This window comes from Acinonyx jubatus, chromosome A3 (genome assembly GCF_027475565.1).
Source record: "Acinonyx jubatus isolate Ajub_Pintada_27869175 chromosome A3, VMU_Ajub_asm_v1.0, whole genome shotgun sequence".
Taxonomy (NCBI): Eukaryota; Metazoa; Chordata; class Mammalia; order Carnivora; family Felidae; genus Acinonyx; species Acinonyx jubatus.
Genome location: NC_069388.1, coordinates 12,432,475 through 12,456,252, shown reverse-complemented (window position 1 = coordinate 12,456,252; position 23,778 = coordinate 12,432,475). Strand labels below are relative to the sequence as shown.

Here is a 23,778-nt window from a genome sequence, read left to right as displayed (position 1 = left end):
AAACAAAAAGTTGGCCAAGTAACGGACTGAGTCACCCAGGTGCCCCAAAAGTGATGTCCTTTTTAACAACTACACTGTACAATTTCTAGGGACTCTTAGGGAGGTTAACATTTTGGGAGTAACAGAGTCTTCTGAAAACAATGGATCCTGTCTCGGGAATACACATGAGAACATAAACACAATATTCTTCAGAACCATTCCAGGAGCTTGACCGACCTACCGAGACCTTGCAAGGACTGTGTGGAGGGACGTGGCCGTCCCCAAATTAATGACCCCTAAAGAAGAGAATCGATACTGCTTTTTGGCTAAATACCAAGTCTGAATCTTAAATCTGGAGGTTCACACGTATGTGATGATCATTCCAATGTTTTTTAGGGGAAAAAAAAACTCCAATGATGAATGCCAACAGTGTTTTCCAAGCGAGTCCTACATGTAAAACAAGCTTACCTCAAAATTCACAGGCAAGTTCCGTTTAAGTGCAATCTCAAACACTTGACTTATTTCAGATTTATTGAGATTTTCTTCTTCTGATTCTCTTCCATTCACCTAAAGGAAGAAAAATTGTTTAGTAGTGAACTGTTATGAAAAAACATCAACACCCCAGCTCTGATAAACCTTAAAAGCACTGAACCTTCGCTGTATGGAGTGAGCACTAACCCGGTGAGCAAGGCCGCTTGTGTGCCATGTGTCAGTGAATTTAAAAGGTTTAAAAAAAAAAAAACAAAACACAAACAATCTGGGTCAGCTTGTACCTCGTAAATCCACCATAAACAATCCACACCTAACAGACTCTGGCACAGCCACACCACAGCTGCTCAGGAAGAGGGACGGACTTCCAAAGCTTTCCTTGAGGACTGGCAAGCTACCTTTCGGAAAAAGTCAGAATACAGACAGATCTGTGAGGGACATGGCAAGTCCAAATTAGAAGTCTCTCCACTTAAGTATGCAGGCTTCTTATTTGGACACAAAGTCCCTGGAAATCCACTCTTTTAAAAACAAGGATGCGTGCAACAAATTACAAAACTGCATACAAAATCTCGCACTTCCTGCTGCCAGCAAATACGCAGGTGCAAACTAATGAAGTCTGCTGAACAAAGGCTGAGACTATCTTTCCTTTTTTTTTTTTATTTTTTTTTTCTCAACGTTTATTTTATTTTTGGGACAGAGAGAGACAGAGCATGAATGGGGGAGGGGCAGAGAGAGAGGGAGACACAGAATCGGAAACAGGCTCCAGGCTCCGAGCCATCAGCCCAGAGCCCGACGCGGGGCTCGAACTCACGGACCACGAGATCGTGACCTGGCTGAAGTCGGACGCTTAACCGACTGCGCCACCCAGGCGCCCCAAGAGACTATCTTTCTAACAAGGTTCACTTACAGTCCCCCAGCCAGAGCTGGGATTAGACAGGGCAGAGATCTTCTCTGTGCAAGCTGACAACACAGATTCTAGATGTGCGGTAGTGATGAGAATCCAGATAAGCTCAGTAATAGCAACACCCTCTCCCCTGCCAAGTCATGGCTAGAGAGCTGAATTTTCCTTCGTATTATTGAGACTCTTTTATCAAGGAATTTGTACAATCCTATTTCCAAGATTAGAACTTTGGGACAAGAACTTGTGGCTAAAACTGCTGAAGAGGCAAAACGTAGGACTATCCAGGATTGTATCTGTTGTGCATTTCCCTATGTTTATCAGATAGATCTTATACCTACATTGGATCAGTATTTCAAACTACAGCTAAAAGAAATGAAACCCTAAGTTAAAAAACATTAATACAATCAAGAATATAATCCTGTACAAGTAAATTCATCCCAGACACTCTAATTCTTTCTCTCCTTCCATGATGATGATGTTCTTCCCACTTCACTCTCTGCCTAGTCAAAACTATTTGCACAGCATTTCTGGTGGCTTTTTAACCTAAAAATACTTTTCTTCTTGCTTAAATCCTAAGCAGAAAGAGGGCCTGACTTTTTATGAGTGAATCCTTACAGCCAGAAATCTTCAAGCAAGATGCCTTGGAAGGCTAGAGCTCCACAGAAGTTTGGTTTGAAATAAATTCATCCATTCATTCATTCGTTCATTCTTGAGAGCGCGCACAAGCTTGGGAAGGAAAGGGGGAGGGAGAAAGAGAATCTTAAGCAGGCTCCACACCTAGCACAGAGCTTGAAGCCAACGTGGGACTGGATCTCATGACAGTGAGATCATGACCTGAGCCGAGATCAAGAATCGGACGCTTAACCAACTGAGCCACCCAGGCGCCGCTGAATTTTGTCTTTTAAATATGTTTTAAACCTAAAGCCCCACCCTGTATTTTTAGAAGTATGTTCAACAAATGGTGCTTAGGAAAACAGATCTCCTGGGGGCACCTGGGTGGCTCAGTTGGTTGGGCTTCTGACTTCGGCTCAGGTCATGATCTCGTGGTCTGTGAGTATGAGCCCCATGTCAGACTCTGTGCTCACAGCTCAGAGCCTGAAGCCTGCTTCAGATTCTGTCTCCCTCTCTCTCTCTGCCTCTCCCTGGCTTGTGCTCTGTTTCTGTCTCTCAAAAATAAGTAAAAACATTAAAAAAAATTTTTTTAATAAAAAAAACCCCCAGATTTCCACATTAAAAAAAAAAAACAACAACACAAAAAATTAACTCAAAATGGATCTAAGACCTAAATGTAAGAGCTAAAATCGTAAAATTCTTGGAAGAAAGTATCTGGACACTGGATGTGGCAGTGACTTTTTGGATATGAGACAGAAAGCACAGGCAACAAAAGAAAAAGCAGATAAACTGGACTGCACTGAAACCGAACACTTCCGTGCATCGAAAGTAAAGACAACCCACAGATGGGAGAAAACATGTGCAGACCACATATCTGATAAAAAATTAATACCCAGAACGTATAAACAATTCAATTTAAAAATGGGAAAAGGACCTGAATAGACATTTCTCTGAAAAAGACAGAAAAATGGCCAAGGACTACATGCAACAGTGCTCAGCATCACTCATCACTGGGGAAATGCAAGTCAAAACCACAGTGAGACACCCTTCACACCCTAAGAATGGCCACAGAAAATAACAAGTATTAGCGAGGTCGCGGAGGAAACCTCAGGCCTTCCTGGACGGAGTGTAAAATAGCCCAGCCTTTGTGCGAAACAGTTGGGTGGTTCCTCAAAAAGTTAAACAGATTTACAGTATGATCCAGAATTACACTTTTAGATATATATACTTGAAAGAACTAAAAGTAGGGACTCAAACAGATACTCTGCCACCTATGCTCACAGGAGCTTTATTCAGTGGCCAAAAGGTGAAAACAACCCAAACATCCACCAACATGTTGATGAATGGACAAAATGTGGAATAGTCATACAATGGAATATTCTTCGGCCTTAAAAAGGAATGAAATTCTGACACTGGCTACAACATGGATGAACCTTGAGACATTATGATAAATGAAATAAGCTAGACACAAAAGATGAAAATCCACTGATATTAGGCAGCCAGAATGGGCAAATGCATACAGACAGAAGTAGAACAGAGGTTACCAGGAGATGGGGCAGGGGGAGGTGGCAAAGGGGAAGTTACTTTCATTGTGTACAGAGTTTCAATGTGGGATAATAAAGTTCTGAAAATGGACAGTAGTGATAGTTGATGCCACGGAACTGTACGCCTAGAAATGGTTGAGATGGTAACTTTTATGTTTAAGATTTCATTTTTTAAAAATTTTTAACAAGATTTTATTTTTAAGTAACCTCTACACCCAACATGGGGCTCAAACTTACAACTCCGAGACCAAGGGTCACACACACACTACTGACTGAGCCAGCCAGGTGCCCCTGGTTATCTTTAAAAAGGAACCAAGAAAAGTATGTTTTATACCAAATAGTAACACACTAGAGATCGTCAACATATTAACTTGCTATTAACTTGCACTAATAAGTACTCATTTTTGTGCACAAAAAAAATTCTTGACAGCTATTTATTTGAAGGTATCTAGGTTTTTTTTTTTAAGTTTATTTATTTTGAGAGAGAGAGAGAGAGAGAGAGAGAGGGAGGGAGGGAGGGAGGGAGGGAGGGAGAGGGAGAGGGAGGGCAAGCACAAGCAGGTAGGGGCAGAGAGAGAATCCCAAGCAGGCTCCATGCTGTCAGCACAGAGCCTGATAAAGGACTTGAACTCGTGAACCGTGAGATCATGACCTGAGCTGAAATCAAGAGCTGGATACTTAACCGACTGAGCCACCCAGGCAGCCTCAGAGGTTTTTTTTTTTTTTTTTTAAGTATATGAGCTGTTAAAAACAAAGAGTTCACTCTCATACTAAGTAACTGTGTTAATGCAAGCAGAACAAAATTTAGAAATAAACTGGGTGCTGAGGCTAAAATGAGACTTCAACCACCATGCATGCACTCCGATTTTCAAATCTGTTGTTCATTTTACCAGCCCAATTAGTTTTAACTTTTAATTTCCAACATTCAGAAAAGTACAGATAAACAATGTAACAGGCAATTGTGCTGGATTTAACAAAGGTCAACCTTAAGAACTACTGACATCAAATTTTTATTTTTTAAGGAAAACAATAAAGCCCTTTTCACTCCCCTTCCCAGGGCAGCCTTAATCATGTATCTTTCCCAACCATGTTTTTTGTAATGGACGAAAACAATACATGGTATAATTTTGTGTTTTGAAAATTCACATAAATCATTTTCACTGATTATATTCATAAATATTATACAATTCAAACTTGTAAGTTTATACTAATCAAATGCTACTCTATATTGAGGTTCCACATAAGTCTGACAGAAAATAACAATCTATTGCAAAAATCTAAACCGTAAGCCAGTGTTTCTTAAACACAGCAGCAGCAGGATCACTTGGGAGCTTTGCAAGGACAGATGCTGGCTTCCCACTCCAGACAAATTAACTTCAAGTTTTTTCAGGTAGGGCTTAGATATCCATTTTATTTATAGGTACTTATTTTTTTTTAAGACCCCAGTTGATTTTACTAGCATCGTGGAGATTCACTGCTTTATGCCATTGTTTCTAAAGGGATTTCAATAGGGACAAAGCGGCCAATAACATAAAAATGCAAAACAGAAAACAAAGATATACGTGTACTTAGAAGTCACGTTATGCTGCTCTCTTACATAAATAATTTTGATATTATCTGGATTGGACAAAATGTTGGACTGGATTGGAAAGCAGCAAAATGAGTCAAAACCAATCCACAAATACCATTCTCAGTAAGATGGGAAAAGTATAGTGGGGCCTTAATCTTATCTTCACGAAGTGGGAATTACTGTTAATATCAATTCCAGAATGTATGGTTTATCAATAAAATCTAGTCAACATTATAAAAAAAACACTCTGAACCAAGCTTAACCCTCAGTATGTCAGAAAAAAAAATTCACCTAACCATTTACTTACTATCTGGCTTCAACACACTCTTTATTTTTCTATATTTAAAGTCATTTTACAAATAATACACAGACTAAAAGGACAACTAAGAATCTTTTCATTAGAGATTTTAATCAGAATTTAAAATAGCAAATCCAAGTTTTTATTTCAGATTTGTAGTCTGGAAGGCATCTATGTACCCAAAACGGGCATGGTCCTTTAAATGCCGCCCATCAGCTGGCTACGTCTGAACCCAGAGCATAGCCCACTTGTAACGATGTCATGTTTCAAATCCACCTCCAGTGGGTTCCAGCTTATCATGACTTCTGATTCTTCTTGGACTGGTTTCATCAAAACACACTACTTGTGAAACTGACACAATTTTATTGGAGAACAGCCATCTTCTTTGCTCCATAACTACCAACATGCTTTCATTTTTAGATTTATAACCCCCCCCCCAAAAAAGGATCTAATGCGTTTTTTTCATTGTTTTATCATCTGTATCCTCCCAATCACCTTTGCACACATACCTCCTTATGCATTTGCCCACTTATTTTGTGAACAGTAGGTGGTAAAAAATAAATTCTGGTGGCCAAACATCACACACAACAAAAATGAAAGAAATGTTGTCACATATACTTTTTTAAAACATCAAAACAGGATGTTCCAGGTTCTTGTCATAAAACACTGTGTGATGAAGCCTTTCCTGTAGAATGGCCAGAAGAGTGTACACATTTCCTTTTCAGACCCCAGAGAAACATACTGTTCACTTGCCGATTCCTGAGTCTGGGGAAGCTAACCTACCATCGATCCCACGTGAAGACCGGCAGGCTGAGATTCGCCGAAACTCTCAATCCCACAGCCATCGCCGAGTCCCGGGCCCTGCTTGCCCCTCCATGTTCACCTTCTCACTCATCTAAGAGTGGGCAGGTCTTCCTCTGCCAACGGTCTTCTTTTGGCCATTAGAGGCACACAAAGAAAAGTTCTAAATTCTCACCTGAGTTCAAAGAAAGCTAACAGCAGAGGGAAAAGACGGTGTCCCCTGTCTTCTGCATCTTCCTGAAAGAAGGAGGCGGCGTGCCAGGCAATGCATTAAGCACAGCAAAGGCTGGGGCAGTAGTGAGTTATTTCACGACTGTATCATCCACCTGGGGAGTCACCATAATTCCATCTCCTTTTACTTCAGTCTTGCTTAGTGTATTTAGGAATGGATGACAAACAAACAGCAAAATGTTTCAAGACAAAGGAAAATTTAGATTCCATAATGTGAAGATTTACGAAAGGGTCCAAAGGACCTACATGATCACTGCCAGACAGAAGGAGTTTTATTGTATCTTAAAAAATAAATCTCGGGGCGCCTGGGTGGCTCAGTCAGTCAAGCAGCCGACTTCGGCTCAGGTCATGATCTCGCGGTCCGTGAGTTCGAGCCCCGCGTCGGGCTCTGTGCCGACAGCTCAGAGCCTGGAGCCTGTTTCAGATTCTGTGTCTCCCACTCCCTGACCCTCCCCCGTTCATGCTTTGTCTCTCTCTGTCTCAAGGATAAATAAACGTTAAAAAAAAAATTAAAAGAAAATATTAAAAAAAAAAATCGTTTTCCCTTTGTTCTTTGTAAGATCCCCAGAAAAGAATACGAGTCCTGCAATATCAATCCTTACAAGGCTTGAAAAAGAAGCTCAGACATGAAAACTGGGTCCCATGGATCCTGACAGAATAATGAAAATCAATTTCAGTTTAAGCCCCAGCTAAATACGTCCCTGGCCCAAGTGAAAACAACAAGACCAGAAGAGCTAATTTATTTTCACAAAAGTAGTACCAGAAAGGCCCTCAAAGAGTATAATGTTTTTTCTCAAGTCGGCCTTCTACCACTACCACCAAGAGAAAACTTTTAAAGCTTGATACAATCTTCAAGACAGAAACCGCACAACCACACACAGATATACACATACCCACATACACACGCAGCTGGCACTTTAATTAAACACAAACAGGATCACACTATCTACAAAATTACAGCTCTGGTTCTTGACTCCTCCTTCTCAGTACCTTAGGGGCCTCCTTTCAAGCCTATGTGTACAGACCTACCACACTCGGGACTCCCTCTCACGAATGTATGTTTATTTAACCACTTCCCTACTCGTGGACATTAGGTCAGCTCTGTTTGTCTATTACATATACTGTAGCTATTGGCCATCTTGCTCCTAACAGCTCAGACACTGAGTAAGTCATTCTTTATTACCACAGCCTTGGATTTAAAAAAAAAAAAAAAAAAAAAAAAGAAAGGAAAGGAAAGGGAAAAAAAATAAAGGCATTTTAAAAAAATTTTTTTAATGTTTTATTTATTTTTGAGAGAGAGAGAGAACAGGTGATGGAGGGGCAGAGAGAAAGAGGGAGACACGGAATTTGAAGCAGGCTGCGGGCTCTGAAGTGTCAGCACAGAGCCCGATGCGGTCAGTGCCCGAACTGGTGAACCACGAGATCATGACCCGAGCCAAAGTCGGAAGCCCAACCTACTGAGCCACCCAGGCACCCCAAAGAAAGGCATTTTTCCAAGGCAGGACCTTTGCACAAGCTGCTCCTGCTGTTCTTTTGCTTATCTTTAGTCTCTGCTTCAATGATGCTTCCTCAGAAAGAACTTCCTTGAATGCATCGCCATTACTCCAATCTAAATGAGACATCTGATGCCCTTCTAATACTTGCTACTTTCTACCTTAGTACTCGTTGCACTCTTTGATGATTCTAATGTTAACATCTGTCAGCTCTGTTCGATGAAGCCCCAACATGGAAGGGGCAGATTTTTCCTCAAAGCCTAGCATGATGCCTGTTGTCAAGGAACCAGACAACCCCTGCTTTATAGATATAAATTGCTGGCTTTTTATTGGCCATGTTCTAGAGAAGACAAATTGATCTATCACACAATCACATGCTCTACATACTTTCAAAAGCAAAATCAACAATTTGTTTAAAATTGTAATTTCTGGGGTGCCTGTGTGTTTCAGTTGGTTAAGCATCCGACTATTGCTTTTGGCTCAGGTCATGATCTTACAGTTCATGAGTCTGAGCCCCATATCAGGCTCTATGCTGGCAGTGCAGAGCCTGCTTGGGATCCTCTCTCTCCCTCTCTCAAGATAAAGAAACTCTAAAAAAACCTGCAATTTCCAATACTGGCAGACCACAGGCAAAAAGGCTGCTCTCACCCTGGTGGCAGATTTCTTAGTGGCACCATGCTTCTGAGAACTTGGTCATATTTACTGCCATGCAAGTGGCATATTTACTTCCATGTCTGGGCTCATAAAAATAGTCATAGACACGCACAAAGATTTACTACAACAATGTTCCTCACTACCTATTTTCTAAAAGGGAACACTGCAAACAATCTAAATAACCAAGCCTCTGTTGAAAACATAAACTGGTATGTTTACACAATGAAACACACTGTAGCTATTAAAAAGTATTTAGATGCAAGTTGAACTTGAGTCCTCCAAGGAATTAGAAGTAAAATGGCATGACAACAGATTCATGATAAGCAGTTCCGTGAAAAAAAGTGGTTACCATACAATATCCTCCCACTTTTGTCATTAGACAGGTACACGTATTTACTTACGTATGCACTGACACCCACCAAAATGTTAATAGTGATCATCCATCCATTAAGCAGCAAATCTATAAACGATTTTTGTTTTTTAATTTAAAAATTTTTTATAGTTTACATACATTCATTGTAAGAAAAAAATTAAAGATCCCTTCTAAAAATGTCTCTTTACGCCCTACCACCCAGCTATCAGGAAGCCTGGTTGAGGTGGGAGGCCAAGTGTTTCATTTATTATCTCAAAGCAAGTCTCATCTGACTCAATGACTCTTGTTTCTGAAGCACTGGGTGAGCCCAGTCTTTGAGCCGTTTCTGAAGGGCAATGTCTCTACTTCAAACCATACAGAACGAGAACAGGGGCACAAGGAGATTTAACATTACTCTCAGCAAAGCTCCATACAGACGGCAGAGGAGCCAGTGGAACCCAGCCCAGGAGAGTGCATCTGCGCCAGCCCCTGCCCTCAGGCCAGAGCCAACCTCGCTGCTCCAGGGTAATGGGGTCAGACCGGGGACACCAATCAGGTACCTTCCCTTTTCAGCAAAAGGGTGGGTACTTCCAGGCAGCATTCAAAGTGGGGTGGCTGTCTGAGGGGGAAGCACCGATAATACTTAGGACTTAGGACCTGTGGTTCCCAAACCCTGACCGAGCTTTAGAGCTACTGCAAGAGCACACTTAAAAAAAAAAAAAAAAAAAGGCAAAAGACAGACTCCTATTAGAAATCGTGTGGGTTGGACCAAGGAATTTTTTTTAAACTTCTCAAGTGGTTGTGAAGCAGACAACCCACATGCCAGGGCTCAGCGATCGTTTAACAACTGCTGGCGAGAAGCAGCTGAGAAACAACCAGCCCATCTGACTCCAATTAGATCAGCACCGCGGCGAAGTCAAAAAATGAAAAGCCTCCAAGATGACTCAAATTACACTACCTACTGCTTCTAACAAATCTCACCAGTGAGAAGCTTATCCCTTTAACTTCATGAAATCCCTTCTTCTAAGTGACAGTCTCTTCTATTTGGTCCTCAGTGGACCCTGGAAACAGATTATCTCTATTGTAAAATGTGTGATTACACTGGAAAAGGCAAACACACCATAACGAAAAACAGTCATTGATTTCCTAAGACCTCGATTCCCATTTAGCCACAAGGAGTTAAAAACCTATTCTTACTGTGGGATTTTTAAAACCTGGCCCCCAAATTCTCTGACACTCTTCTCATCCAGAAGTGAGGTTCTTACTTAACATTGTCAATGTACCAAATAAAAACAACTGAGCCGTACGCTTAAACTGGTTAAAACTGTGAATTTATGTTATGTGAATTTTGCTTAATTATAAAAAGTGAGTTTCTGTATCTCCTCCTTTTGAATCTGGGCTCTGTGCCTGCTTGACCTATAGATACAGCAGAAGCAATGCTGTGGGGGATTTCTGGGCCCAGGCCTTAAAAACTGGAAGCTGCTTCCATTTCCTGTCTTCTAGGATACTTGGAACCCAGCACCATCCCATCCCGTGGGTCAGCAGTCTCTGCACAGGGTAGTTAAGAGAGGAACTGAGGTCCTCTCAGGACCACAGCCCCTGCTTCAGTCTCAGCAGACAGCCAGCATCAACTTACCAGTCTTGTGAGGGAGCCATCTTGGAAGTGATCCTCTGGCCCCTGTGGAGCCACCTTAGCCAGAGCTGTGTAGGGGAGAGACCAGCTGGGTGCCAAGCCCTGCCTAAATGGCAGATTTGTGAGCAAAATAAATGCCTACAGGTGGTTAAGCCACTAAAGTTTGTAATGGCTTATCACGCAGCAACAGATAACCGGCACTCTGATATGTCAGAGTAGCTGGTCAAAAACGGCTTCAGAAAATTCTCTAAGCTGGTGCCATAAACCGCAGTAGGTTCTGACAAGAGTAACCTTTACCACCAAAGAATTCCTCCGGGCATGTGCTTCACAACTCAATTGAGTCACAATCTTTCTACCATGTTCACTCAAAACTATGCCATAGAGTGAAAAAGCAGGCATCTGACTTTCTTGCTAAGACATTTTTTTAAGGGGGGGTGGGGAAGAAAGGCCAAAAGGCTATAGAGTACAAAATCATGCAAGCTGCCAAATCACAAAAATTCCGGACAGCTCTCAGTGCTTCTCAGAAAAAGCCACTGGAGAGGACACCTTTACCACTCACCTGCTCGCCCACCCGCCTCACCTCCAGCCTCTCCGGTGGGGGCTCGCTTTGCAGGGTCCGCAAGGCTTTCGCAGCAGCATCATGTTTTGCAGCCTGTCTTGTCTTTCCTTTCCCACTGAACTGCTGTCCTCCCACGGAAAGCTCAACTTGATAAAGTAAAGGCGGTACTGGAAATGGGTAAAAGTACCTGAAAGTAAAAGGGGGTCTTAGCAGAATTACAATCTCAGATCAGTAAGTCACCCATACGCTCCCTGGCAAATCCCAGGTCTTTCCTTCATCACGGGTCCTAATCACATCAGGACCTGCTTGCCAATAATGACTCCTCATCAGTATATCCAGAGACTTCACAAGCTTACACTGGATTAGAACTGGCAAATACTGTCTAGCAAGCAAACTTATGTTCCACAAAAACACCTTATAGACTACATGAGTTCAATTTATAATGTAACCCAAATTTACAAAATTAGACTTTGGCTTAAGGTAGAAAACTTGCTCTATTTTCTCATATCTGAGAGACACCCTTGCCTGTCTCCAGAAAAGCCTGGGAATTTTTTTTTTAATGCTTTATGTATTTATTTTGAGAGAGAGGGAAAGAGAGAGAGACACTCCCAAGGAGGCTCCACACAGCGCAGACCCCGGTGTGGGGCTCAAACCCACAAACCACGAGATTATGAGCTGAGCCGGAATCAAGAGTCTAATGCCTAACCGAATGAGCCACCCAGGTGCCCCTGGGAATTTTTTAACAGAAATTTTTTTGGAAGGACCCTCATTTCTAGAAATCCCAACAGCCTACAGCCTGGCAGAACCTGGCCTCTACATGTCAGAGCTTACATTTTTTAAAGTTTATTTAGAGAGACAGAGAAAACGAACAGGGGAGGGGTGGAGGGAGGGGGAGAGAAGAATCCCAAGAATCTGACAGCGCAGAGCCCAATGCAGGGCTCGAAACTCACAGACTGTGAGATCATGACCTGAGCTGGAATCAAGAGTCGGCTGCTTAACCGAATGAGCCACCCAGGCGCCCCCAGAGCTTACATTTTTTAAGTGGCTTTGCCTCCATTCAAGTCAGGCAGGGAAAGGAAGACTTCCATTCCCATCATCAACCTATCCGCTAACATCTCACGATTGCCCAACAGGAGGCTTTTTACACATAGTTTCGGGTTTCGATTAGTATTTTGCTGGACCTGTACTCCAAAGCTGTTACCAAGCACATAAATGCAAAGCCAAAAAGTACCCAATAAACAATAATCAACAAATCTATGAATGCTGAGAATCTTGGTGTTTGTGGGAATCACGCTCAAATATGACTCAGTTACAAAAAGCAGTTAGAAAGGTGATCTTTAACCAGATGGTTTCAGGGCACAGCCATACTGCTAGTGAGGAGCACACTCAGGCTCTTGCCAGTGACAGAAGGTAAAGGAGCAGGCATCAAGACACAGTTCCAAAGGCACCACGATTAAGATGACTTCAGCATTTGGCAAGCCTGAAGATGACCAAATCGTTGTGTGCTCCACAGTCTACAGATTTTCTTCTTCCATGTCAGAAATGAGATATATCTTCACCTGTACTTAAAACAAACAGCGGCACCTGGGTGGCTCAGTCGGTTGAGCGTCCAACTCTTGGTTTCAGCTCATGTCACAGTCTCACAGTTGTGACACGGAGCCCCGTGTTGGGCTCTGTGCCAGGCGTGGAGCCTGCTTGGGATTCTCTCCTCCTCTCTCTGCCCCTCCTCCATTCTCTCTTGCCCTATAAATAAGTAAAACAGGCACATACCTTGGGGGATAAGCACCTCCTCTCATGTTGTAGTTATAGGTGGACTGCATCCGAGAGTAAGGGTCGACAGGCTTATACATTGGTTTTTTTCCAAGTTTCATGCACAGTGCATTTAGCTCTACAGTAGGGGTTATGCTTTCTGCAATACAGAAGCAACACAGAGAACTGGTTATTTTCTGACATGAGAATGACAGTTACTAAAATCAGAAAGAATAGCATGCTTTCTACTAACTGGATTCATGATGCATTTCAGGAAAGTATCTAAGTACTTCACTGCTAGGCATCAGGTCAGGAAATCCAAGAATCTGCTGTGATTTCTAGATATTAATACACAGTCAACAGCACAAAATACAGTGTAAGAGCTATTAGAGGGGCAGCAACTAGCATAAGACATTACCAGAGAAAGTCACTCATTCCAGTTATTAGATATCAGTTCCAATACACATCAAATTCCACGATTAAAAAAAAAATCCCATGTGACTGTCCAAATCATTTTACTGTTTGGGAATCCTTAGCCGATATAACTCTGGTTGTACTGACTCGCTGGGTTATTGGCTTACACTTAGAAGTATGTTTATTGCACACTACTTCATCGAACAATGCACTTTCTAAGCAGTAACTGGATGGAAAGCACGGTGCTAAGGGACACAATTCTTACCCCCAGAGGACCAACAGGAGGTGTGCTATAAGGAAAGGTGTGGCATTAAGAAGGAGGAGGCAAGTAAATTCTATCTGGAGAAGTCAGATGAGGGTCACAAAACATTCAGATATTTCCAATCTCAGTATTTACGATGGGATTTGACCTGTGAGCATACTTGTTAGGAAAAGGAGTTCTGTTTCCATATAAATAAGAGCCAAGTATAATTTGGGTTATCTCACAATCATCAACTGTAGAAAACACACACACTGTTCGTTTCCCAATTTTTTTTTTCTCTCAGTTCATCCAATTCATAAACCTTTAAAAACATTTAAAAGAAAAACCAGGCTGGAAAGAGTAGTGTGAGCGCACAATCACATCTAAGAACAACACTTTCACATCAAACACAGAACAACACTAGCAATGGCAAAGTTCAACTTAAATGCACACAAAAATCCACTTTAAAATGCCTCTTTAGGAGGTATGTAGAAGAAAACAACAGCAACAAAAAAGACTTGATTCTGTACTAGGAACTGGTTCAACTAAATTTAGTGCATGAATCAAATTTATAAGAATATTTTTGGATTTGCAAAATCAAAAGGTCACAGAAGTAACCAGCCTCTCTCTTCTTACTTTCAGAATTATATTTTTTATATGATTCATACAGGTTCTTACTAAGCATAACCTGAATCATCTCAAGAACAGTTCTGACCCATAAAATTTACCTGCAGTGGAGAATGAATCTGAAATACCACAAAGAAATCAAAAGCAACAAGGAAGGTGTGGCTGAAATCTCCCGGATTCCTTCCTACGTACAAAGGGACTGGGATGGCTTCGTGTGCCTGGTGGTAACGTGGCTCAGCCACTTCCATCCACAGCAACAGGTCAATGGTCCCCAAGCTTTTACCAGAAGCTCTTCTTTATTAGTCTTCTCCCTCCTTCGGTCCCTTGTTTGAAGAGGTGTTATCTACTAATAGTATTTAAGTAATACATATTTAAGTCATTTTCTCATTCTTTTTGATGATCAGGAGACGTGTAAATGACAATCTGCGTTTCTGATCAACATGTTATAATTGGTATTTCCACACTGGGTTGAAGTGATTCCAGCTAAGGCCTACATTCTTGGCAATTTTTTCACTAGGCTTCTCTGCAATCTTAGCCATTGTTTGGTGACACCACTACCTCTCAGGACCTTCTTTCCAGATCCTCAGGAGTCAAGAGACCAGAGACTGGGAACCAATGCTTTGGAGTATGGTTAAGGATTCTAAAAAGGTAAGCGTTTGCCACTGGTAGTGTAGAAACCGTGCTTGCAAAGTCAGTAAGTTAGTTATGAAAGAATGCATATACATACTAAATGGGTACCTCTAGACACACTTCTGAAAGGAACCTGTCTTGGCCCACGCATAATACCTGGATTCCTTCCTTCGCTACGAAAAGGGCGGACTATGGGTTTAGGAAATTTTGTTCCTTCCAAAGCTTTGGCAGCAGCTGTGTGCTGGGCTTTTTTAACACTAGTTCCTTCAGCTTCCCAGTGCTGATCTCCAAGTGTTAGCTGTACTGTAAACACCTACAAATGAAAATTGTGAGCTCTCAATTCACGATACCTGAGGTTGACTGTAATATGTCGCTTGGACCTGGAACATTGTTTATGGTCATGGTTTAAAAGGCCTGGTCATTACCTTGGCAAATTACTCCCTCACTCCCATTTTTTGTTATTTTTATAAACACAAAAAGATACATGTCTCATTGACTGGCATTGAACAACACTCTATGACAAAACTATGCTTTGAAAAATGGAGGTAAGTACAGAGATTTAAAAAAAAATGTTTTCCCCTATATTAAAATATTAGATGCTAATTTGGAAGTCAGCCAAACAGAAGTTGTCTTCCAATTACTTCTCAGGGAAGAAATTCAGCAAACTTGATTTAGACACAAAGTAGTATCTCATGCAAATTAAGACGTTTGTTTTGATGTTCTCGTGTTTGTGGTCTCGTCTGAAAACAACCCTAGCAGGACAAAAACTAGAATGAATTTGGGAATGTGAGCCAGGTTCTAAAAAGTTGCCTTCTATTTTCCTAAGACTATACTATTCAGACACTGCCTCCATTTGGGGAAGAAAATCCAATCAGTAGCAAGCAAAGATCTAGAAACGTTTCTGAACTCAAGGAGGCGTCCAAAACAGCTGATTTTGCCCTCAGCAAACGCTGACAATGGCAAGCCTCTTTATTCCTTTTTAAGTATAAAGGTTACCCAAATACACACTCTGTTCTTGAAATTAGGTTATGTTAATCCTATCAGAACTGAATATTCTGTCAAAAACTATGACCCATCATAGCACAGTGATTCTTTAACTTTGGTGCTTATCTTAGGAAGCTTAGTAAAATATACATGTCCAGGGACTTCGACTGAGAAGCAAGAGCGGAGACCCTAGGCAAGTATTCTTTAATAAGCTCCCCTAGTGATTCTGACGCACTGCAAAGTTTGAGACTCACTACTTAAGAATTTAGCAAAACCAACTGGAGCTTTTGTTTTTCTGCTTTTCTTTATCACTGGATATCACTGTTTCATTTGCAAATAATTTACTGTGAATAATTTAATGTGAATGTGCTCCTCTGAACATGTCCAGATCACTTAAATTTGGTGCCTAAAGGGATGGGCGCGATGTGCCTTCACAGCTGACTTTTCTTGTAGGTCTTAACTTCAGGATTCCCTCAGTACACAGCTTCCACTAAAGGGGGAAAATGAAAGAATCCTTCACCCCAGTGGAAACACTAGGGGTCCCCTGTATTTCTGCTGCAGTTCACAAGGTTACTCATTTAGGCACCACTAGCGTGGACTGAAAATCCTGGCTGGCCTAACAGCCAGACAGCAGAAGCCTACGCTGTGCCATCCCTGGGGCATTTTCAGGATCCGTTCGTGGAAAGACATTTAAAGGGAAAAAGCTAAAAAACAAAAAAGGGTTAATTCCATTAACAGTTTTGCCTTTCTCCAGGACTTTCCCCGCCAGCGCTGTTGCCACTCTGCTGCCTTTCTGTGTAGAGGGTTGGTAACAAGGTTAGAATCTTGGTTTTAATAGAATTAAAAGTACATCAGACCACTGATTTTTAAATAAATAGTGTAATAGTCACCGAGGAGGGAATAACTTCTCGTCTTTGAACAACTTGTAAATAAAAGTGCAGTTACAGATTGAACACACAGCCAAATTACCTAACACACCACTAAAGGTTAGGTGAGAAAGTGCGTATTTCAAAAAATACCAAGAACAGTTAATAAAAGGGAATCCCAAAGTTAAGGTCTGCAAAAAAAATCCTGTAGAAGAAACAGAAGTTATAGGAAATCACTAATTGCCTTCCAAAAGTAAAGAAACCTTTCAAATATCACTATGCTTTAGAAAAATGTGAAAACTAGCTTCATGTGAGTAGAAATTTGTGTTTCTGAAATGCATAACAGTAATAGCTACCATCTCTCAAGCATCTACTAACTGTCAGGCATTGTGCTCCACACTTTAACATATATTCTCTGGTTTAATTTTCACAGTAGACCCATTTGGGCAGGTATTATCCCCATTTTACAGATGAGGAAACTGAGGTTCAAAAAACAGTAGTAGCTTGCCCAAGGTCACATAGTTAGTAAGGAGCTGAGATTTAAACCCAGATTTGCCTGACACCAAAGGTGACTCACCTCACCACACTAAGGTACCTATTTAGGATTATGGCTGATGTTACTTTTAGTCAAATTAAAAGAGAAACTTGATATCATTCAAGGCCTGAGGTTTGCACGTCAAGAAAAATGAGGCATAAAGAGACCAATAATTCATCCTTAATTAGGTTTACTGCAAGGCTAGGATCAGAAATAGGAGGCCGGATTCCTTCTCTCATACCACACCCTCTCTCATACTGCAGCTGCAAAGATAAAGCCAGATATGCACACATTTAAGTTCCAAGATTTACATTATCAAACAAGCTTCAAAGACTGAATTCCCAAATAGCAAATAGTAAAAAATTTAAGTTACAGTCTTCCATTCTCTAAGATAAGGGGAAGGACAAGGATAAGTGAAGTCAGAGACAGTCCAAAGGACTGACTCACTTGGAGACTAATTTCTACCTCTCATTTTCAAACCTTTTACCTGAATGGCTAACAAGTGGGAAAATGGATTTCCTGTTCCCCTCCTATCCCGGCCCAGCCTAAGTAAGGTACACGTGAAAACAAGCAGGAAAGGAGCCAGAGGCAGGCTGCAGCCAGGAGACCCAGAGCCTGGAAAATTCACGGGAAATCATTCACAGGGGCTTGGGAATGGTCCCTACTCAGAATCCTAAACACAACCACATGCTAACTGGAGTTCCCAAAAAGAAGCATATCTTTTCTTTGACCCATTCTGCAAGGGTCAAGAGAAGCGACTTGCCAAAAATCTATACTTTGGCATCTCCTGAAGACAGCCTCAGTGGTTTGAAAATATGTATTCTGAACCACAGCACCATGTGGAGCAGTATAAAAAACAGAAAACATTCCTGGTGGGTTATAAATGCACAAGCACAATATTTACCTTACAGTGAGCTGGACCTTGCTCACGCAAAAGCTTATACTCAGGCTGAATCTTGTTGAAACGGGCTAACTCATTCACAAGACACATTGGGGTTTTCTCTTTGGGGTGTGCCATGCTAGAAGGAACTGAAAAATAACGTAAGAGCAATGAAGTCAACTAGCAGTATATAGGACTGCTGCTCTCCCAGGGACATGAAAAAACAGGGGAAAACGGAAGGTCTTAAGGATTCAGAGCAGCAGTGACGCACAACTGCAAACCACAAGGGGGCACCTGCCTGAATACACAGCTGGGGTCTTCTCCGGACCAGCTGAAGCCAGGTAACCTAGGAGAGGGCAGGTCTTCCAAAGAGAGAACAGAAGGCAGGGGAATAACTAACCCATGGCAGGCAAGCAAGATTTAAATCAGAGGCAGCCCTGGTATTATAACCAACCAAGGGAATAACAAGGAGGTCTTTTGAGCACAGACACACTGGTTCTCACAACAGCTGTCAGCTGTACCCTGTTCGTTATTTCGCAAAACTCAACATGCCAATACCATCTCTCAAACAATGACTGTCGTTTTCTACACAGCTAGTGTCTCATTCCTAGTCTTCTCTCAGAGGCTGCCATCCTCAGACCTTATCTACTTCAGAGAATTCTACAAGTAAAATAAAATGTCCGTGGTGGGCAGGAGTAATAGGATGTGGATATAAGAACACATTAGAAGAAAAGGCAGTAAATCCCAGAGGACTGAAACAGTCTATAACATTTCCTTTTAAGATGGTCTGTGACGGCAAATTTGGGGAAAACTGAATTCTTAGGTTATCATGACCAGTCAAGACTGCTACCCGGTGAGCCAATCCACGGAAGTCTAGAGGTAGTGTGACAGATGCCATGCAGCTGAGAGTGGGGTGAGCCAACACTCTAAGAACAGATTTATAAAGTAAAGGAAATGAGAAATGAAAGAGGAAATGCAAGGGAAATTGTCAAACACAAGGGGTTGAGAGATGTGTTAGAAGGTGACTCTGGTATGGAGACACCCATGCTGACACCCCATTTAATTGGTTTTACCACTTTGGGGGAGGGTTGGGAAGCAGAACATTTGTTTTCAGGTCTGTTTATTTTTCAGGTGTTTCAAGTCTTTTCTCACCGATGAGCACATTTATTTGCTATTATTTCCTTTTTTAGTTTTGTTTTTAAGTAATCTCTACACCCAATGCAGGGCTCGAACTCATGACCAAGATCAAGGGTCACGTGCTCTACTGACTGAGCGGGCCAGGCACCCCATCGACAAGCACATTTAGTTCTTTTTTATTTTCTTAATAATCAGATTTAAATGCTTCCGAACTTACTCCCTCTCTAAAACTCTCTGCTTCAGTGTTCAATTTCTAATGGGTCCTCACTGTGATTTCTGAACTACCTCTGGAACCTCAACTTAAACTCACTTGTTCAAAATAAAAACTAACAAATGCCAATACTCTCTGGCTTTCCAGTAAATGTGGCTGCCCCCTTGCCTGGGATGTAATCTCAAAGGCATATAAAATGGAGGCTCACACATACAAGAATTCGTGGTCAGTTCTGGGAAATAATTTTTAAAGCAGAATTTTCCCATAAAACAACAAATATCCAGAGTGGTATTTACTGTTCAATTCTTTCTGCTAGACACCACTTTATAACCAACTAGGTTTTATAGTTTACTTTTCAATTCTCTTTCTTACACTTTGAAGTGGTCTGTCAACTCAGGCCTCCATCAACCCAATATACAACCAGTGTTTTATATCTGGAAAAAAGAAGCATGGATGTTAATACTTTCTTCTGCTTCTTGAAGGTAATGTGAGAGTTCCCTACATCTGCAGTCTACTTATCAGATCAGAAAACAGGCTAAGAAAACATTTGAAAAAGAAGACACTTGGATTCATACGCTTACCTGCAGCTGCACTGGTGGGTGTGATAGATGCAGAGGGTAAAGCAGAGTTTTGAATAGGTCTACCTGCATTTTCAGAGGGCAGAGAGCTAGCAGTAGAAGGAATACTCATCAAAGGCTGTGAGAGAAGAGACTGGTTCTTGTTCAGTATTTGGCTCCCTGAGAGAGCAGCAGATGGGTTCTGAACTTGCACTTGAACTTGAGACATGGTCACTTTCAACAAAAGTGAACAACTGCAGGTAAACAGCTTTCAGTGCAGGTTAATTCAGTGCTATGAAGTCTAAAGTTCTACCTAAAAGTTGTAAGGGAAAGAAAATAAAAAGGTAAATTATAGAGGAGATATGTAATCGCCAATATTCAGTCAAAATTGGTGTCACCTACTCAAGAATGAAATTAGTCCCGTTAGGCCTGTAGCTATGTTGATGTATTAGAAGTGTTTCTCTCCTTGGTATACAGTGAGGTTCCTGGCCTCGTGACTTTCTCACAGTGCTTTTAAAGGACTTACAATACCCATAGGCTCTGCGTGTTCATTTTATAAAGAGAATCCAGTAGGGTGAAATGACATTCACTATTGAATATTAAGAGCTATGAACTATAGTTTATATTCAAAATGGCAAATTAAAAAATACGGAGAGGATTTCCATACCATATAGGATATGGTAAAGATTTCTGGCCTCAAAATTGTAAGAAGCTGAAAGCAAAATGGGTTCGTAAGACCCTTTAATGCGGAATTTGTAAACACTGCTTCCATGGAAGGGCCATGTGCTGACTGGTGCCCTTACAGTTTTCCTTTAAGCTCACTGAAGAAAGAGAAGAGTTTCTCACTTTTGCTGCTGCTTTTTCCTCATGATGACAAAAGATCTATTTTTTTTCCTACGAGGTTTGTCTAGATGTCTCATTTAGTTACAGACCACAAACAAAACTGTTGCATCTACATTAATACGCAAGATCCTGAGAAATCATCTGAATAGTAAAGAACATTCTATAGCCTTTGTACTATTAAAAGCAAAAGTGGCAAAGAGGAAGAAGAGAGGAACAGATTTCAGACTGGCCATTGCATCGGTGTGGCTGGGCAGTGGGACCCAGGAAGCAGAGGAGATGGTTTACTTCATCTTATAAGTTCCAAACGCATTACTTCTATTACATTTAAATTTCCTCCTAAGTCAAAAATAAGGGCAGTTCTGCTTACGTTCATGGCCATCCTTCAAAAAGCTGAAAATGTTTAAGCAAGTCAAAAGTACTCAAAAATAACCAGTAGCAACAGAGAGTAGAAAAAGGCAATCAAAACAGAAACCAGCAAACAAATCAAAAGTTCTATTATAGAGTGTTACTTTAATTTTTTTAACAGTCTCAAGATGATTTTTAATTAAAGCTGGATCTTTAGAAAGAGATGAAGGACCACAATTAAGTTACTTGAGAAGTTCTGGCACATTCTCTCTTGCTGAGAGCAAAAAGAACTGCAAAACTAAAAACAACAACCCAAATACCTCAGCTGAAACATGACTTTGGATATACAGACCTAAGCACCACCTTGTTCACCAAAATCCCCCATACTGCAGTTATTCCTTTGTTTACTTTTGGAGTCAGAACAAAGTGACAGACGAGGTCCACTGAAGACTAGATAACCGTTCTGGCAGACAAGTTGCCAATGTCAAGAAACAAGTCCAGAACCACCCAAAAATTAGCTAGGACCTTGTGTCATTATTCTGATTTCCTTCAGCTGTCAAAATAGAAATATTTCTCTCTCAATGCCCCCCCACCCACCTGCACCCCCTCTTTCTACACTTTGCCTCAATGGCATTTCCCCCACCCCTTCCCCAAATCATCTATAGTGCACTCACAACTGCACAACACCAACCGCTGGTTACAGGTCAAAAAAAAAGTCAAAAGCAAAGCGTCTGCTCCAGAGCCTACCTGCCATCCCATAAGCAGCAGCCCAACCCTGCCCTGGGTGGCTCTCAGAGGAGGAGACTGAATGAATGAACTAAATTTAGAAAGGGTAGGGCCCCAGGGGATCTGTTTTGGCTAATGCTGTCTACAGCAGGCCCACAACCAGCATCTCCAGTCACAGACATAAATACACAGATTTTCTAGAAGTTGAAAAAGGGAACAAATGGCCTTTAATTAAGACTGCCCCCAAAATGTTAACCTCATCTTCACCTGGCATTGTATCTTTATAACAACTGGTTGAAACAAGTAGTTCAAAACAGCAAATAGAAACTTCCTAAAACCCTAGTAATTTACAAATTTTTAATTTCCACCATGACCAATAGTAAAATTCAACAAACAGTACTCATTAGCACATGAACACTTCTATGTGTCTTTAAGCCTGAAAAGAGAAGCTAATGCAGTGGTTCTAAAGAGGTGACAATTTTCGTCCCCAAAGACATCTTACAATGTCTGGAGATATTGTTTGTCACAACTGGAGGATGGGATGACCTACTGGGATCTAGTGGATAGAGGGACCAGGGATGCTATTTTGAGTATACATATACCAACCAACAAAATAAAATATTACTAATTTAATAAATAGCTTATATTTTTAGGAAAAGAAAATCTCCTTTTCATTTCAAAAGGCTCTAAAAAAAATTTTGAGGCTAATATTTTACCCAAACAGATGTTCCCCTCCCAAAGAGAAGCCAGGCAGCTAACGTAGTTTACAAATAGGGTAAAATATACTATTTACCCACATAATTTGAACAAATAAAGCTTTTCACTACTGCTAATTATACAGTTCACAGCAGCATTTAGTGGAATCATGGAATTCTGAAGATACTACTTCTGTATAAATGTAGAATCTGTTGCTGTTCAGTACTCTGTCCCGAAGATTAAAACCTTAAATGAAAACTTGTCTTTTCTTTTGAGCCTATCTTTAAGGATTACTTTCCACCAGACACATTAGGGACTCAAAAGAGATTAAAATGATTTGTTAGTTTTCTTATAAAAGAACAATATTTTACACACAGTAAAATTAGGTTGAAAATTGAAAACACAAAGACTTCAGTTTCCCCCAGCTCTGGAAACACCTTTAACTGTTAAGCCTGTGTTGCGTTGCTCTTTCCCTGCCTCCAGCACAGATGAGGGCCTTTAATCTCCTGGTTTCTCTTATTTGAAGAGCTTTAGACACCAACTCAGGATAATATGTTCATCTTATTCTCAAATCCTTATATTTATCTAGCACAAATAATCAGCACTATAACACAGAGGAGTGATAGGGCAGAGTTAGGGGTACCATCTTTTTTAAAAGACTCCTAATTCCAACTCCCCCAAGTCCCAAATTTGGCTTGGTGATACAAAAGTCTTCTTATAAAAACAAAGAGTCTCACTTTGGCTGGCAGCTTCCTTTTTACAAGTGTCAAGTACTTTTTAATGGGTAGTAGGGAAGGGGAATATGGGTACATGAATACTACAAAAGCATTTTTAAAAAATTATATCTACGTGGGGTGCCTGGGTGGCTCAGTCGGTTGAGCATCTGACTCTTGCTTTTGGCTCAGGTTGTGATCTCACCAACCGTGAGATCGAGCCCCACATGGGGCTCTATGCTGACAGTGCAGATCCTGCTTGAGATTCTTTCTCGTTTTCTCTCTGCACCTCCCCTGCTCACACGCACACTCTCACTCTCTCTTTCAAAATAAAGAAAGAAAGAGATTACAAGTAATGTGTTAAAAAGTGATGAGGCACAAATGCAAATTCCTCACTCAGCAGTGATTTACCAAGTCTAGGCCATAGTGAATGCAATGAGTGATCTGTTTAATACACAAGAAGGCTGATCCTTCCAGAAATAGTTTACAGAAATATCTATAAGGGTGC

At 41.1% G+C, this 23,778-nt stretch overlaps 1 protein-coding gene across 13 annotated transcripts in view; it reads right to left on the bottom strand.

Annotated features, from left to right (window-relative positions):
* STAU1 (staufen double-stranded RNA binding protein 1) overlaps nt 1-23,778 on the bottom strand; it is an 81,943-nt gene that overhangs the window by 17,792 nt on the left and 40,373 nt on the right. For 4 of the 13 annotated variants that reach the window (XM_027046783.2, XM_027046786.2, XM_027046792.2 and 1 more), the window contains exons 3-8: nt 19,972-20,260; nt 18,067-18,191; nt 14,886-15,090; nt 12,887-13,025; nt 11,117-11,303; nt 448-546 (exon numbers count right to left, since the gene is read on the bottom strand). In XM_027046783.2, coding sequence (XP_026902584.1) covers nt 448-546; nt 11,117-11,303; nt 12,887-13,025; nt 14,886-15,090; nt 18,067-18,191; nt 19,972-20,176 — 960 coding nt within the window. In that variant the 5' untranslated portion in view covers nt 20,177-20,260. Of the gene's footprint in view, nt 1-447; nt 547-11,116; nt 11,304-12,886; nt 13,026-14,885; nt 15,091-18,066; nt 18,192-19,971; nt 20,261-23,778 lie in introns of those variants that run through there. The other 9 variants (XM_053199841.1, XM_027046795.2, XM_027046798.2 and 6 more) reach the window with 7 other exon arrangements.